Below are 16125 nucleotides of genomic sequence, written 5' to 3' on the forward strand. Positions count from 1 at the left end.
TTCAAAGAAGCAACAAGTAACAACTTTACAGTAATAAAATAAACTATACTCTTTAACAAAAATTTACCATCTTCAACCAACCAAGATTCTTGATTCAAGAAGTTAGAAAGAAACAGCTATTTTAAAGCAGAGATAAATGTTGGTGTCAAATTAAATTTCTTAATAAAACAAGGCCTCTCAGATAATGGTGTATCTAAAATATACAATTTGAATGATAAGCAATTAAGAACAAAAGCAAAGACAATCTGGTCATTAAACAAAAAAATAAAAATGTAATATGTAAAGCATTTTGAAGTCATCTAATAGTCTTGTGTGTCAACGAGACTTACTTTGGTAACTAAAACATTCAGTTATTGAGAAAAGAGCAAGTCAAAATGCCAGTTTCATTATAAGCATACTGTATATTACATTTCCCCACTTGCATGCTTCATATAATGCATGTGAAGCGCATGAAGCTCATCGCACATGTAAGGCTTGGCACCAGTGTGTTAATGGTACTAGTTCTGAAAGACTCAAGGTAGGAACAAACCTTTCCACAGTCAGCACATCTTTGCATACACTGGCTTTTCTTTCTCTAACAGCAAAGCAACACCAGGACAGATGGTAAAGATCTGATCTGTCAAATAATTCATCTCCATCTGTTTCTTCTTATTTCACTTTTTTTGTACCATATTCCAGGCCATTTTTATTTCCATTAGAGACAAATGTCTCCTTTCTTTTCTTGTTTTTTTTCTTTTCCCTTTCACATGTTCACAAATATAAGTTCTGAAGGCCTCCCAATTAGTGAACAGCTGCCTGCAGTCCTGAAATATCTTGCTGTGGAGTTTCACTATAGAGTAACACATTAAATCGATATCAATCTCTATTGCAACATTTTTTTCCTACTCAGTGTTTCATGATTTCCCAGTCATTCACCAACAGTGTGTGAACATAAGCATATTTCTATACTATTACTCATACTTACATTTTTTGGATTTAAAGAAATAGACAGTCAATTTGAGCATATTCTAGTATGAGTTGTAGATGTGTTTAGAATCACAAACTGCGTCACATACTAGGGTTTTATAAAACTGCTCATTCAGTGGTAAAATAAACTATTCAATTTAAAAGTTCTAAGAAACAGTATTCCACGAGTGAAAAGGACAAGCCACCTCAAGGACAAATAGAAATGACAAATGCAAAAATATGTCATACCATTCAGTGATACTGTACAATAAAATTGGTTTATTCTCACAGCTGCTCTACCACCGGTGTATTTTGATAGGGAGAGGGAGAATAAACAGGCTATAGCTACTTGAACGAGGTCTATCTAAGGTGAAATAATAAGATTTTTTTTCTTTTAAATTTAAAATTTAATTTACGTAAAATTCACTGTTTGTTTGTTTTTTTAAACATGGGTAAACATTAAAGTGGAAACCTGTAATTATTAGAAAACCAAACAAAAGCAGATTTAGTTAAGTAGAATCAGTCATACCAAGAGCAACAAAAACAACTCCCAATTAGTGAGACAATGTTTGTCTTAAAACTCTTTAAGTCTTTAAGGCGTTCTACACACAATGTATCTATCCGCAAACACTGTGTACAGTATTTTGGGAGTGATCATTTGAAATTACCATGTTCCACTGAAGTTTCAGTGCAAGTAAAAACATCTTGAGGTACGAAGTTTGATTATACATCAATGCAAGTTTTGATCTGAATTGTTTTATGATGGATGAAAGTTTCGGAGGCAGTGTGTAAACATGATTGACACAAAGTCAATTTATTTTGCGCAAATTTCGGACAAAGACCTTTAATCTCAAATAACATGATTTCAGGGATTTTATACAAGGAACATAGCATTATATTTAAGAAATAATTGAAGTTAAAAAAAAAAAAAAAAAAAAGAACCTACCCTAAATGTCACATAAATGTGGTTTAAGCTGTAAAATGGTGAGGTCAATAAAGGAACAATGGCAATGTAAAAAAAAATAAAATAAAAAAGAGAGAATGCATATAAATCTTTAAGATCCCCTAAAATACACCGAAACACTTTGCAGAGTTCTAAAGAGATTTTAAAAGGAGCAATAGAAATGTACAACTTTTATGCAATTAGAATATATTTGGTTTAAAGGGCATCTGGGATAATGCTTTCAATTTAGCAGACATCTTTCTCTCTACCACAATTTTAGCAAAAGCGGATCATGGCATTTTCATTTTCATGACATACAGTTCTTCTATTGCATACGGACACTCACAGCAGGTAACAAAAATCTTGAATCAAACAAGCAGTAAACCATGTCCGGCTTCATGCATCATTTACACATTTTAGAGCCCACGTGCATGTTCAATATAATGCTGATGCAGTTCTGTTTCCTGTTTGAAGAATATCCCACACTCAATGCAAGTTAGGTTAACCTCGCCTCTTACTGCGGAAGTAGAGTCCCTGTCTTTTAGCTCTTTGTCACCCAAGCACTCCTGATGGTGGTCAGTAAGACTTCTGATATCACTAAAGGTCTGTGAACACAAAGAACAATGGTACGGCTCCGCGTTTTTGTGAAGAGTCTGGTGCTGCTGCAAAGCACGAGGTGACAAGAATGTTTTTCCACATTGTTGACATTTATGGCTACCGAGTTGTGGACTTACAAGGGCTACAGGCAGCTTGACCAAAGACTCGGATCTGTGTGATAAAGCTTGCAGGTTGTCTGAAGGCCCAGGCGTCATGGAAGCACTCGGTCTGTATTGCAATTCGGTTGGGAGATGCTGGTGTGCTTCATTGTGCCACGCGAGATGCTGCTGAAGCTGGTTTGCAGTCCAGTAACTGCGGCAGCAAAGTGAGCAGCAGTGCGGACGAGTCTTCGCCGCCTCTTTGTGAGCGTTTAACTGCTCCTCACTAGGAAATGCTTCAGCACATTTATCACATTTGAAAAAACTACGTTCTATGTTTTGACTACGCTGTACAGGTTCTTCCTCCAAAGAAGTTTTCTCAGTGAACATTTTAGGAAGTGTACTTTCAGAAGCAAAGGGCTTCTTATATGCCAAGCTCTCTTCTAGAGAGCAAGCGGTTTGTTTGACAAAATTGCGGTGTTTCTGACTTATGTGTGAAGAAAGGCCGCGTATGTTCAAGAACCTCCTATAGCAGTTGGAGCACTTATAGGGTAGCACCACAGTCTTCTCTTGTTTAGTAACATTCGTTTTGGATGTGTGCGGTTGTTTGATGGGTGTAACCAACTCATCTGTATGGAGGATTTCAGACTGCAGTTTCTCAGTGGACTTGCTGTGATCTTCTGCTAAATGAGTTATTAGAAGAGACCCACTTGAAAAAGACATCTGACAATCTGGACAGGTAAAAACACTGTTTGATTCAGGAGCTTCAGGCTCTTTTTGGGGTTGAGCCTCCATGGGCGGGTGATGTAGCTGATGCCGGCGAAGAGCACAAAGGTAAAAGAATCCTTTCCCGCACATTTTGCATAAATAAGGTCCATCGTCCACATTTTTCCTTGAGCGGCTCTTATTGGTCTTTGAGAGAAATCTGGCAAATGTTTTGTCTTTGTGCCATCTCCTATGTGTGCCTAGAGCCGAATTGGAGCTAAAATATCTTCCGCAGTCAGCACAAGCAAAAGTCTCTGACTTTCCTTTGACAAGTTTTAACTGTTTTGCCGAGTGGGAATACAGCTTTTTAGATTGGTCACCTATGCTATGAATTCGCTTGTGAAAATTAAGCGCACCAATTACTGAAAAACTTCTGCTACAGTGCTGACATTTATATTTCTTATCGGAATCTAAAGATGTTTTCTGTTCTCTTTCAGAATCAGCTGAATGAGAAGAGTCACAAACATCTTCAGCTTTTTGCAAGGATGCATCTATCCCAACGTTCCCACATTCTTCTGGAAATTCCACATGGTCCTGTAGGGAACACTGCTTTTGATGATTTTGTAGTTTTGACTTCGATGCAAAAATCTCATAGCATGTTGGGCACTGAGGTTGCTCAAATGAGTAAGTGTCAATTGAAGGAAGGCCAGTCTCAAAGCCATGACTTTTCATGTGAAACTGGAGGGCCATGGCATGGGAGAAAATTTTTTTGCAGTCAGGACATTGGTAAGAGTCTGGCGGACCAGAAGGCCCCATCTCAACATTTGCGCACTCCAAGTGGTTTTGCATGTGATGAAAGAAAGCCCCCAAAGACCAAAAGCCTTTACCACACTTTTTACAGTGATGAACTTTTGGGCCTAAGAGTGACTTGGTTGGGTTGAATTGCTTAGTCTTTTCACCTTTGGCACTGCCAGAGCAAAATGTCTTGTGCTTATACAGACCATTTGCATTTGTATACCTCTTGTCACACTCCAAGCAAGCAAAGGGTTTTTTACTATTATTGTGATGTTGTTGGTGAGAATGCAATGCAGACAGTCGGGAAAAAGTCTTGCCACACTCTTCACATTTAATATTGTTCTTTTGCAGGTTTGCAAGTTGGTACGAAATAGACTTATATGCTACTTTATCCTCATGCTGGCCCATGTGAACGTTATGAGCACTTTTGGAGGCACTTTCATGGCCGCAAACTTCACATGTTATATGGGGCCTCTTAGTTGGCATCAACTTGTCAAACTTCTTCCTCCCATATGATTTTTTTCCCAGGGTCCCTTTGTGCCAAAGTATGTGACAGCGCAAGGACAAAGCCTTGACAAACTTTCGATCACAATGTGGACAATTATACTTTGCCTCTTGAGGACTTATTTTGCTTATCAGTTCTGCATTTATGAACGGTTCATCATTTAAGTGCTCATAATCAATCTTTACAATTTTGACATCGATTTCTGGATTCAACTGCAGCGAGGAGGTGCATTCAGTTTGACTCGGGTTGAAGCCCAAGCCATCTTTTCCCTCGTGGTCTGATTCACACACTAACTCAAGATCAGAGTTTTGGTCCTGAGAGAGATCACTGCTGGACTCAGGACTGGATTCATCTGAAGCCGTGATCTGGACAACTATATGATTGACATCTACGGCCTCATGCTCTTCTACTGTGTCACAGAAGACATCAGTATGACAGAGCTGATGCGACTGCAGGGCAGATGCTCGCGAGAACTGACGACCACACTCCTCGCACTCAAAAGCCTTCTTCTTGAGTTTAATAACTTTTACTGGGAGATCTTTACTGTGTGCCAATCGTTGGTGCTTATTGTAGAATGCAAGTGAGGTGAAGTCCTTGTCGCACTCAGTACATTTATATGGCTGGCCATTGCAGACAAGTTGTGTTCGTCTTTTATGCCAGAGCTGATGGGTCAACAGAGCTTTTGATCTAACGAAGGTCTTCCCGCATTCAGAGCAAACACACGAATGCTTAATTCCCTCCTTCAGCTTTCCTTCTGAACAGAATCTCTGGTGTGTCCCAAGGCCAGACATTGTGCGAAAAGATTTGCCACAGATGCATTGAAAAACCTTTTGCTCATGCTCCTCATTCTGTTCAGAGCTTGTCCCATTGTCTTCAGTTTGACCTGGAGCTTCATCAAGTGATAAAGTTTTCTCCTTTACACAGCTTTTGGATTTCACTAGCTTTACCTCATGACAACGGCGATGTGCATCAAGAGCCGAAGCTCGAGAATAACAGCGTCCACAGGTGGGGCACTGAAATGACTTTTTCTTTAGATTAGCCAACTGGTGGAAAACTGATTTTGAGGCCTGTTTATGTGAACGCTGATGATTGAGACAACGACCAATAGAGGTATAAGCTTTTCCACAATCCTTACATTCGAAACGCTTATGCCTAACTGACCCCTTATCTATCCCCCGTGTAATGACTTGTCTGCGGTGCATCAGTTGATGGCTGAAAAAACGTTTTGAGCTTGAAAACTTTTGTCCACAGAGAGCACAGAACATTGTTCTCTGGCCTCTGTTGGTCGAGATGAGCAGGTCATCCCACTGCGAATCTGTGTCTAAGCAGACTATGGGACCATCATGGATATGCTCGCTGTGATCCCCCAGGTAATCCTCCTTGTTCCCAAAGGCCTCACTGCAATCTTCACTGGGAAATGGCCAATCCCCTAAAAACAGAAAAGGGAAATGGGAGGTCAGGGCGACTCCTGTTGCCAGAGGAGAGAGAAAAATGATGTATAGAGACAACTAATAAAATAAAATAAAATAACGTGAAAAGAAAAAAAAAGAGAAAAAAAGAAAATCTTCCAAATGTTCAAGAAAATTATATATATATATATATATATATATATATATATATATATATATATATATATATATATATATTTGTGTTCCTTTTTTGTGTTCCACAAATATGTTTGTGTCTTGTGTTCCTAATCTCCTGTTTACCAGAGTAAATACAATACACAAATTTCCATTTATATATATATATATATATATATATATATATATATATATATATACACACACACACACACACACAATTGGAAATAATACATTATATATATATATATATATATATATATATATATATAATTGGAAATAATGTATTTACTCTGGTAAACAGGAGATTAGGAACGCAAATAAGAAAAAAAACATTCTCTTTTATTGCTTTTTATAAAATGGGTATAAAAGGGATATATTGCAACCACCAGCAATTACACAAATTATAAGAAAAGAAACAGAAAAACAGTCTAGTTTTTCTTAGTAATTTCTTAATGAAAATAACATTCATAAAGCAAACCAAAAACAATTATCTCATTGTTACATTCTGCACAGCTGTAAATGAAGACGATCTGACTTTCAGCTCGTTAAAGATATATTTTGCCAGCTAACGACAGGACAATTCGACGTCTTATTCGAATTATTTGTTCCACCTTAAATGATATCGACCGCATGGCTCAAAGTGATAAATTCAAACAATGGAAAAAAAATGCTCTGAAATAATATTATATTCACTTACTTGTTCTTCATAACTGTGTATTGTATTTGGCACACTGCGCGATTTAAAATATGAGTTAAACCCTACCATCTACTGGCAACACAACAATACTGCAATATCATTTAAGGTGGAGCTGATTTTTTTGTACGAGAAACTAACCTTTCCTGCTACGACTGCACACATGGTTTGAAATGACAAAGAATTTATTTAGTCAAAGACGAACACATAAATTTTGTGAAATACCAGCCTAATTCAGTCAATCCTATACTAAGAAATAATGACAGGCAGTAAGAAGGACATGTTTAGAACAGAATGTCTTCATGGGCATTAAGTTGCTGCAGTCGTCTTTTAAAACGATGCGTATTTGCTGGTGCAAATTAATTTAGAAGTTTCACACCAAAATATCCTCCATAATGAATAATATCATTATTTGCAAAATTAAATTATAATAATATATGAAATGTGGGTTTTGTGTATATGATCGCAGAAAGTCCTAGACTATGTAAAAATAAGTTATTTTTTGTTTAGGTGACTTTATTTATTTCAAGGTAAAAGATAACTAGTAACAAACTAACTAACTGAAAGGTCGGTTTGTCAACAACTACAAATAAAAGTCGCTTACCTTCGGTACTTGTATCTCTCTCAGACGAGTCTCCTTCACTGTTAACGTTAGAAATATAAGCCAAATTTCCTTCTTCGTCCTCGTCTATATGAACAACTACATATTCATCTTCCTCCATTTGTTCTACTTTAATCTTTATGGCTGGATCTGCAGCATTGGCTGCAACAACTTCGGCGTGGTCCTGGGCTTTTAATACAGGGCCACTGGGACTTTTTTCCATTTCTCCGTCCGTGTTTCTAGCATTAGTGGCTTTGCTATTGCTCACTGGATCGATGTTTATCTCTTGGGCAGCACCTTTCTCATATTCAGAGGACAAACATTCATTATTTGATTGCAAACTACCATTATCTACAGAAGAATCAGTAGCCATTATGGTTCTAGCGAGGTCCAGTTTCCTCGAGGAAAGGCACCGCGCTTTTCGCGGTAAAGGACCGTGTTGTTGTTGCGGGGAGGAGGAAACCTTACGAATCCTACTATGGCGAAAACTACGCTCATGAATATTAATTAGGTTACTTTCCTGGTTACTCCAGGAAAGTTCATATTTCATAGCCTTAGCTGTAGTAGGATCATATAGGATAAAAAAATATAGGACATAATACGATGCGGGTATATGATATTAATGTATAGATATTAAATAAGATATTTAATAATACAAAATATGGTAGAATATATATATATATATATATATATATATATATATATATATATATATATATATATATATATATATATATATATATTGCATTTTCCTGTGTGGTATATATGATGATTTATATATGATGCAGAATTATTAGACATAAACACTTATTCTGTTTATGTTTTGCATACATGTGCCACCAAAAAGACATAAACGTTCTTAGATTGGATGTGGCTCTGTCTGGCAAGATATTGCCTGTTTCTGGTAATACATGTGCATTCTGCAATACCAAAACAAAAGACATACACACAAACTACTCTTTTGTTTTTGCCATTAATTGTAAAAATTGTTGAGCTTTTTTTATGGACAAGGAGTCTGACAGCAGCTACTGCTCCACACAGAGATCTGATCTCACCGGATCACAGTCCATCAGGAATGACATGAAGAAACAGAAAAAAAGCGTTTAAACAGCTTTTGTCCTTGTTAAACTTGCGTATTGCCACTGCCACTGAGCCTATGGAAAGTCCACATAATGATGGGCGTCCATGTGTGTATAATGTTAATAAAACAGAGATGACTGATCCTAGCAAAGCCTATAGAATACAAAAAGACATGTCACTCGTATAGTTTTGAATGGGGAAAAAAAATTATTTTACTGTCTATGGGAAAAATGCAACGCACTAAGTTTTAGGAAGTCCCGCCTTCTGAATGAAAGAGCCAATCGCTAATCGGTGAAGTCATCGCGTCACTGCAGCTGCCTTTATGTGTCCCGGTTGCTATAGAAACAGTGAGAGTTCGAAAACTGGTCCTAGGGCTGCACCTTTGCACTGTCATATCTAGCCTGAAAAACACACTTTTTAAAATGCGATTTGAGCAAAAACAACATTTATGACACAGTTGTTGACAGATAAGAAATTTAATCTTCAGCGTAGAGAACAGTTTTGGAGAATTTGATGTTTTCCCATTTAAAGACATAGGAGTTGCACTTGCATGCCCGAGAGGGGTTTCAAACATGTCTTGTATGTGCAATGTGTAATATTTTTTTTTACAGAAATGCTATATAATATATAACTATGTTTTCAGAGGTGTATAAAGACCTTTCTTAATGAACCGTTATGTTTTTAATACCTTAGATTTAGCTATTTATATCTACACACACCTTGGGTCCCCTTACATGGAAGTCGCAACCAGAGAGCAGGTTTCTTCACTTTGTTGTTTTTGCAAATAAAACACTTACACAAAGCTGAACAAGCATATTAACATTCGCAATAGCATTGATTTGTTGAATAATTAAGTAAATATAATTCCTTGATTTACCTTTGTAAAGAAATCTCTGCTGTCTTTACCTCCTGTGTCGGCCACCGTAGCTTATCTAAAGGGAGGGGTGAGCGGGGGACTGAGCCGTTGGTTGCAATTCGCAACCTTTTAGCAGCCGCTAAAAATCACACAGTGGCAGTGCATTTAGGGACTTTGGTAACCACTGGACAGGTAATAATAAAAAAAAAAATTCTGACTTTTGACCTCTGGAAACTTAAAATTATAATTATTATTTGTATTTTTTTGTTATTTTATTTGAACACTAAAAGGTTGTGAAAAACAGTGGGGAAAAAAAACACAATTAAAAAAAAATTTTGTATTGCACATACACCATGGCATGCCAACTACTATAGAGATTTTAAATCTAGTTCAAAAATATATCTCAAAATACATTATAAATTTATTTTGCATAGTTTTAACCTCCAGTATTTACAATCAAACCAAAGCGCACATTATTAACATGTTTAATGATGTAGCAATACCCACTAACTTTTAGTCACCTAACATATTTGGACACCATAATATTACTTGTACACGACTAGAAGACAATATTTCTATATAATTTTATGAACTAAAAGCAAAACGTGACTATAAATTTAAATAAAACTTCAATTCTTTATAAAATAATATATATATATAAAAAGTGTTGCTTTGGTTTGTGTGATATACTCTATGAGGATGACAAAGCACATGAAACTAGGATATATGTTCAGCTGGAAAATTTTATAACGGAATAAAAACATTAATACATTTTAAATCTTCAAATCACTACAGCAGATTAACAGCAATGTACAATAAAACAGCAAAGAGACAATCTAAACTGAACTATTGTTTTGTATGTATCATTTCTAAAATCAAACTCACACATCTCGCTGTGCATGTTGCATATAATGCATCTGTAATTCTAGTTCTCCAGGTAAAGAACCACCACATATCATGCACTGGAACAGGTGATCTGGGGCAAAAGGCATTTTATTGCCCATTTTGTGTGACTCAGTTTGTTGGGCTAACTGAGGTAAGGTTGTTACTTGTGGCATGATTGGCATCTCATTTATGGTGCCCTGTGAGGTGAAGAAGATCCCTTGTGGTAAAGGACCTGGAAGTTGTCTTCCAACAGAATGCATTTGATGCGGAGCAGGCATATTCAGAGATGGTGGAGGAAAAGGTGGTGAGATAAAAGATGAAGGCTGATTTAGAGAAATTTGTTGGCCAGATATTAGAGCTACGTGTTGTTGTGCCCGGATGTGGCCTTGTTGAACTGGTCCATTTACAAGGGTTTGGGAAACAACTGGAGCAGCCTGAAACCCCCACATTGGAGATCTTTCCCCAAGAGGAAAACGAGCTGGAGTATACGCCATGTTCATCAGTCCCATCTGGTTTGGAGGAGTTGCACTAACCCAAGTAGGAGGTATTTGAGCCTGATGCTGGAGCTGTGTCTGATGGAGCTGTTGTTGAAGAAGCTGTTGTGGAATCTGCATGTGCTGAGGCAAGTGTTGGATTAGTCTGTTTTGCTGCTTCTCTAATGAATCTCCAGGTATTTCTTGTAAGCCCACAGATGTAGACATTTCTAAAGAGGTTTTCATACCCCATGGAGGGGTATTTGGTAGACCAGAAGCACCAGCGGGTAGCACTATACCAACTGTTTGACCCATTTCTGTTTTAGCCAGACCTGAGGAATTTGGTATTTGCATGTCATGAGTGAGTTTATCAGATTCACTGTTGGTTGGTGCTTCTAAGTCAGCAGTTATATTGCCACCATCTGACGAGTTACTGAACCGCTCTGGTTCAGCTGTTTGCACTGAATCACAAAGCACTGGCCACTGCGATTGCTGCAAGTCTTGAATGGATCTCGGTGATTGCCTTTTTACATCCAGAGGTGAAGGCCTGTCCACTTGGTGCTGTGAATGTTTGCCTTTTTGCTCTGTTTCAGATATGTTTATCTCCGAGTAATGATTAGGGTGTGCTGACAACGGTATATTTGCTTGTGAAAGTTGTTGCTGGGGCCTGAGCTCTGGGAGACCATCACATTTAGGCAAGATCGTCTTAAGGTGATTTCCTGACCACTGCAGCTGCACTGTATTGTTTGACTGGGCTTCCAATAAATTCACAGGCTTTTGAGAGTGCAGCAGCTCTTCTGATGAAGGTGGCATTTGTAACTGCCATTCTTGCTGCAAATGAACCTGCTGGGAATGATTTCTCGACTCCAAGTGCTGCGATCTTAGCTGCATGCGTTGATGTCTTTTTGCATCGAAGCTACGGGAATGGTGTGGAACCACATTTGGCAACAGTGTTTCTGACATGATTCTACCAGGTAGAGGTGCCGTCCTTCGGTTGTCTCGATCTAACCTTGGCCTACCTCTCCTGCCGGTGCTCACTCTACCTCTTTGAGAATGTATGGACAGTGGATAACTGTGACCCTGGCCTTGATGTTTACGCATATGAATCTTTTGATGCACGAGCAGACTACTAAGCCAAGGGAACGACTTATGACACTCCTGGCAGCGGTGAGGTCTCTCCCCCGTATGAGTATTTAGATGGTCTCGGAGCAAGTAGGCCAAAGCAAAGCTCTTATCACACAGATGACACTTGTAAGGTTTCTCACCTGTATGGGAAAGCATGTGCCGCTGAAGCTGACTCTCATCGCTGTAGCCCTTACGGCACTGCGTGCAGCGAAACGGCTTCTGTTGATGCAGCCGTTGGTGTGTTTTCATGTTGTGATGAAATGCAAAATCCTTACCACAGTCCGGGCACTTGTATGGCTTCTTCCCAGTGTGGATAATTGAATGCTGCTGCAAATAGCTACTGAATCTAAAAGACTTTTTACATATTTGACACTGGTAACCCTTGTTGTGTATGCGCATGTGAAGCTCTAACACTGATCGGTAGCGAAAACACTTTCCACAATCTCGACATCTGAACGGTTTCTTCTCTGTCTGGTCCTCTAACCCCCCTACTCCTGACGTACTGTCAATATCTGCCCCATCCATACCAACATCATCCTGCTTTTCAAGTACCGCTTTAACCTGATTTGTGATATGTGTTGTGTTTAAACCCAAAATGTTAGTCATATGTGTTTGTGAATGGGATTGCAGGATGGATTCTGACTGGAATTTAAGAGGACAATACTGGCATGCATAGACCTTATCAAATCTTTTGCCATTACTCATCCTTTCATACTCTGCTTCATGGATTAACATGTGTGCTCTTAAATCAGATGCTCTATTAAAAATTTTAGGGCATAGAGGACAGTTGCGCTTCTGCTCAACAATCGTATTTTCTTTACCTACTTGCCCCACAAGAGATAAATTATGGTTTGTAATACGTGCCTCAGACCTAGCTGAGATCTTTTTGTGTTGCCGAAAATGTGCTCGCATATTTTGTGCAAAAGCAAACGTTTTTCCACAGTATGAACAGTGGTAAGGCTTTTGGCCGGTGTGGAGATACTGGTGCAGCTGCAAAAGGCTGCTGTATTTGAAGTTCTTCCCACAGATTTTGCACAAGTGGGCTCTTTCTTCCGTGTGCCTGCGTCGATGGTCCTCCATGACATAGCGATGCCTGAAGACCATACTACAGTCCGGACACTCATACGGCTTCAGTGCAGCGTGTGATCGTTGGTGTATATGCAGAGTCACTAAACTTTGAAAGCCTTTGTTGCACTCAAGGCACCGATACGGACTGTCTAAAGAGTGACTCTGCATGTGGGCATTAATGGACACCCGGTACTGGAACTCTTTGCGGCACAGAGGGCAGCGAAAAGGCTTTTCCACATTCTGTTCACAAACATGAAGCCTTAATCGCATCATTGTCGAGAAGCACATACCACAATGTTCACACTGAAATTTCCTCCGTTCCTGGTATATCCTCTCAGAGCGTTTTGAATGCGACAGGCTTGGTTGGCTGTTTTCTTTATGAATACTGCGGTGTTTGATGAGGTCACTTCGATGCTCAAAAGTAATGCCACATTCTTTACAAACAAGGGAAGCCTGCTCATCTTGGTGCATGTGAAAGTGTCGATGCAGGTTGTATGTTTCCCTGCGAGTGAACTTTTTACCACATTCGTTGCATTCCAGTCGGCTTTTCCTTCGCTTGACAACTATGGCTTTCCCATCACTCTTAGATTCATCTACTCCTTCCTTCTCTTCTGTGTTTTCCTTAACCTCTTCCATGCTTTTGGGATCTCCTGTTTCCTCTATCTTCCCTTCTGTGCTTTCCATTGCTTCACCGTGAGACTTTGATACTTCACTTATATTTGTCAACTCTTCATCTTGTTTTGGTGGGTGTTCTTCCCTGGTGGCATGCTTTGACTCTTTGCTGACATTTTCTGTAGTTTTGTCCTCAGTTTCTTCTTTGTCGGTTTCTTGCCCTGTAAAGTGATAGCAACAATAACATTAGATATGAAGTAATTTCCAACTGACAAAACAAATAGTTCATTTAATCATTCAGATTTTTATGTATAATAAACTGTTTATTACATCAATATTTTTATGACATCTGACATGTTGACAACAAAAAATTGTCTATTAAAAGGCTTTTCAGCTATTTTTAAAAGTGCAATTATTTATTTATATTTATATCTATCTATCTATCTATACATATATATATAATCAAACTACTGACCAAGAGATATTGTAATTACTATACTGTATAAATGAGTGGTTTTCACTCTGGTTTAGAGCAGCTATAGTTAAGATGATACTGGAATTTTACTTTGGACAAAATGCACAAAAATCAATCTTTAAGTTACAAAAATAATAACAATAATAAAAAAATAATAATAATTTAAGTTTAAAAACTAAATGCTTCAAACCATCAAAAGCACTGACAGAGAAAACAAGCATACGGAACATTTGAGTTACTAAGTTACTATAGTTACTAAGATATAGATGTGTGACATCTAGCACCAATGTCCCGTATTTCTGTTTTTGAAACAGTCACACCCATGTTCACTTAACCCAGCGTATGGGTCTTATCCATTTTTTTTCACTATGCCCCAACATTTATTACAAAAGTGCTGCTTGTCCATTTTTTCAGCAGCCCTGGTTTCATAATAATTTTCCCCTATTAATTTTTCCTACAGGGATCTAAAAAGAGGAGTTATATGCAATGAATCAAACTGCCCAGCTACAATTTACAAGGTTTAATGAGAATAAAGAACTACAATCTCATGAAGAACTACAAATTACAGAATATAATTAAAAATGGAGAATAAAACTTTCTGATCAGTTATTGCAAAATATGCACATAATGCAAGCTGCTGGAAATTGAATGGGGAACCGACTTCAAATCCAGTGCTTAATGGGAGTGTAAAGGCGCTTCTCTGACAGGCGGATATTTTTCTGCAGAATCATGGGTAATATAGTTTTCCACCATGAATTCCACTGTTAAACATGGTTATTTTAAACTATCTAAAAATGCGAACTAATGGCTTCAAACTGAAATAAATAAATAAATAAATAATAATAATAATAATAATTAAATAAAACCTTGAAAGCGTTTGCATTTTTTTATTATTAAAAATGATAACAACTCATAAAATATATTTCAATGAACCTTTACGACCCTCTATGCACTTCTGGATGATTAAAACCTCTAAAACGAGTCTTCATCCTGATGAATGAAAGGGTTAAACAAGCAATTGTGTTTCTGATTGGGTTAGAACAGGCCAATTACTGAGTAATTAATTGATGTCGTGAAGAGAAAACAAAACGCTTTAAGAGTTTCTGCATGCTCTTCCTACGGCTGAATAAATGTGTGAAATTGCACGAATCTATGCGATGTTCAAGAAATCGCTGCATGCCCTTTACTGTCTGGCCTGGATGCAAAGTACTTACCGATGTTTTCATTGTGCAAACGATCCGATGTCACATCGCAGTCCGTTGCGGCCTCAGCTGAAATCAGATCACCGTTATTATTTTCAAGTAGCACATCCGTGTTTTGCTTGTCGTCCCTAGACTGAAAATTACAAGACATTCCTGATGGATCTTTGTTGAGTGGTGAAAGAGCATCGCCATGTGGAGATGCATTTTCACTTGCTGGTGAAGACGGGGCACCAGGGTCTGTCGTTCCCTTTGCGTCGCTGCCTTGTGCACAAACCTCAGCGTCACCGTCGGCTACTGTAATAGATTCAGGTGGTAGTTCAGGTTTATTTCCAGCAAGTGTACCGTTAATGAGTTTATTATCTAATGGCTGTTCGGATTCAGACTGCACTGTAGCCATTTTCACATATATTTTTCTCTTTTCTCCACCCCTAAAAACATGGAAGCCAACGATTGATTGGAAGCGTGTGCTACGTCACGTGAGCCCTCTGCGACTAACTTACGTTTAAAGCGACACCTTTCGATAAATATTGCTGGTTCTGAATTGAGGATTATTTGCATTTTATTTTTCAATATAGAATTAGTTTTATTGATTTAGCAGTTCTGTTGATAACCTTGTATGTAACGTATGTATACACGTCCTTTTTGTTTAGATAATATTTAAAATAGAAATCTAAAAACTTGGTACCCAGAAATATGCATCTGGTGTGTCAAGGCTGCATTTTTCCCCCCTCAAACACAGTAAAATAATACAACTGTGAAATATTACAATTCGAAACAACTGTTTTCCTTTAAATGCAATTTAAAATTTCAATTATTATTGAATGTCACGTGATCCTTAACAAAATATTCTAATTTGCAGAAATATTTTGTTCCGATTCGT

The 16125-nt window shown here is 38.0% G+C and overlaps 2 protein-coding genes across 2 annotated transcripts; both read right to left on the reverse strand.

Annotated features, from left to right (window-relative positions):
* Window positions 1-1773: 1773 nt before the first annotated feature.
* Window positions 1774-7941, reverse strand: LOC128030840 (zinc finger protein 62). Its single transcript, XM_052618877.1, has 2 exons — window positions 7473-7941; window positions 1774-6017 (listed from the first exon to the last, which is right to left on the reverse strand). The coding sequence occupies exons 1-2, from the start codon at window positions 7840-7842 to the stop codon at window positions 2305-2307; spliced, it is 4083 nt and encodes a 1360-aa protein (XP_052474837.1). The 5' UTR covers window positions 7843-7941; the 3' UTR covers window positions 1774-2304.
* A 2189-nt stretch (window positions 7942-10130) lies between these two features.
* On the reverse strand, window positions 10131-15703 carry zgc:66448 (uncharacterized protein LOC327401 homolog). The gene is made up of 2 exons (XM_052618879.1): window positions 15258-15703; window positions 10131-13789 (listed from the first exon to the last, which is right to left on the reverse strand). The coding sequence occupies exons 1-2, from the start codon at window positions 15640-15642 to the stop codon at window positions 10287-10289; spliced, it is 3888 nt and encodes a 1295-aa protein (XP_052474839.1). The 5' UTR covers window positions 15643-15703; the 3' UTR covers window positions 10131-10286.
* Between the last annotated feature and the right edge of the window lie 422 nt (window positions 15704-16125).

This window comes from Carassius gibelio, chromosome A16, assembly GCF_023724105.1.
Source record: "Carassius gibelio isolate Cgi1373 ecotype wild population from Czech Republic chromosome A16, carGib1.2-hapl.c, whole genome shotgun sequence".
NCBI classification, from domain to species: domain Eukaryota; kingdom Metazoa; phylum Chordata; class Actinopteri; order Cypriniformes; family Cyprinidae; genus Carassius; species Carassius gibelio.

What these genes read in the sequence shown, in the direction of transcription:
- LOC128030840 (XM_052618877.1), bottom strand. Translation starts at nt 7,842, where the DNA reads ATGGCTACTGATTCTTCTGTAGATAATGGTAGTTTGCAATCAAATAAT. An exon ending in GAGAGATACAAGTACCGAAG is followed by an intron (nt 6,018 to 7,472) that starts GTAAGCGACTTT and finishes TTCTGTTTTTAG; the next exon opens with GGGATTGGCCATTTCCCAGT.
- zgc:66448 (XM_052618879.1), bottom strand. Translation starts at nt 15,642, where the DNA reads ATGGCTACAGTGCAGTCTGAATCCGAACAGCCATTAGATAATAAACTC. An exon ending in TTTGCACAATGAAAACATCG is followed by an intron (nt 13,790 to 15,257) that starts GTAAGTACTTTG and finishes ATCACTTTACAG; the next exon opens with GGCAAGAAACCGACAAAGAA.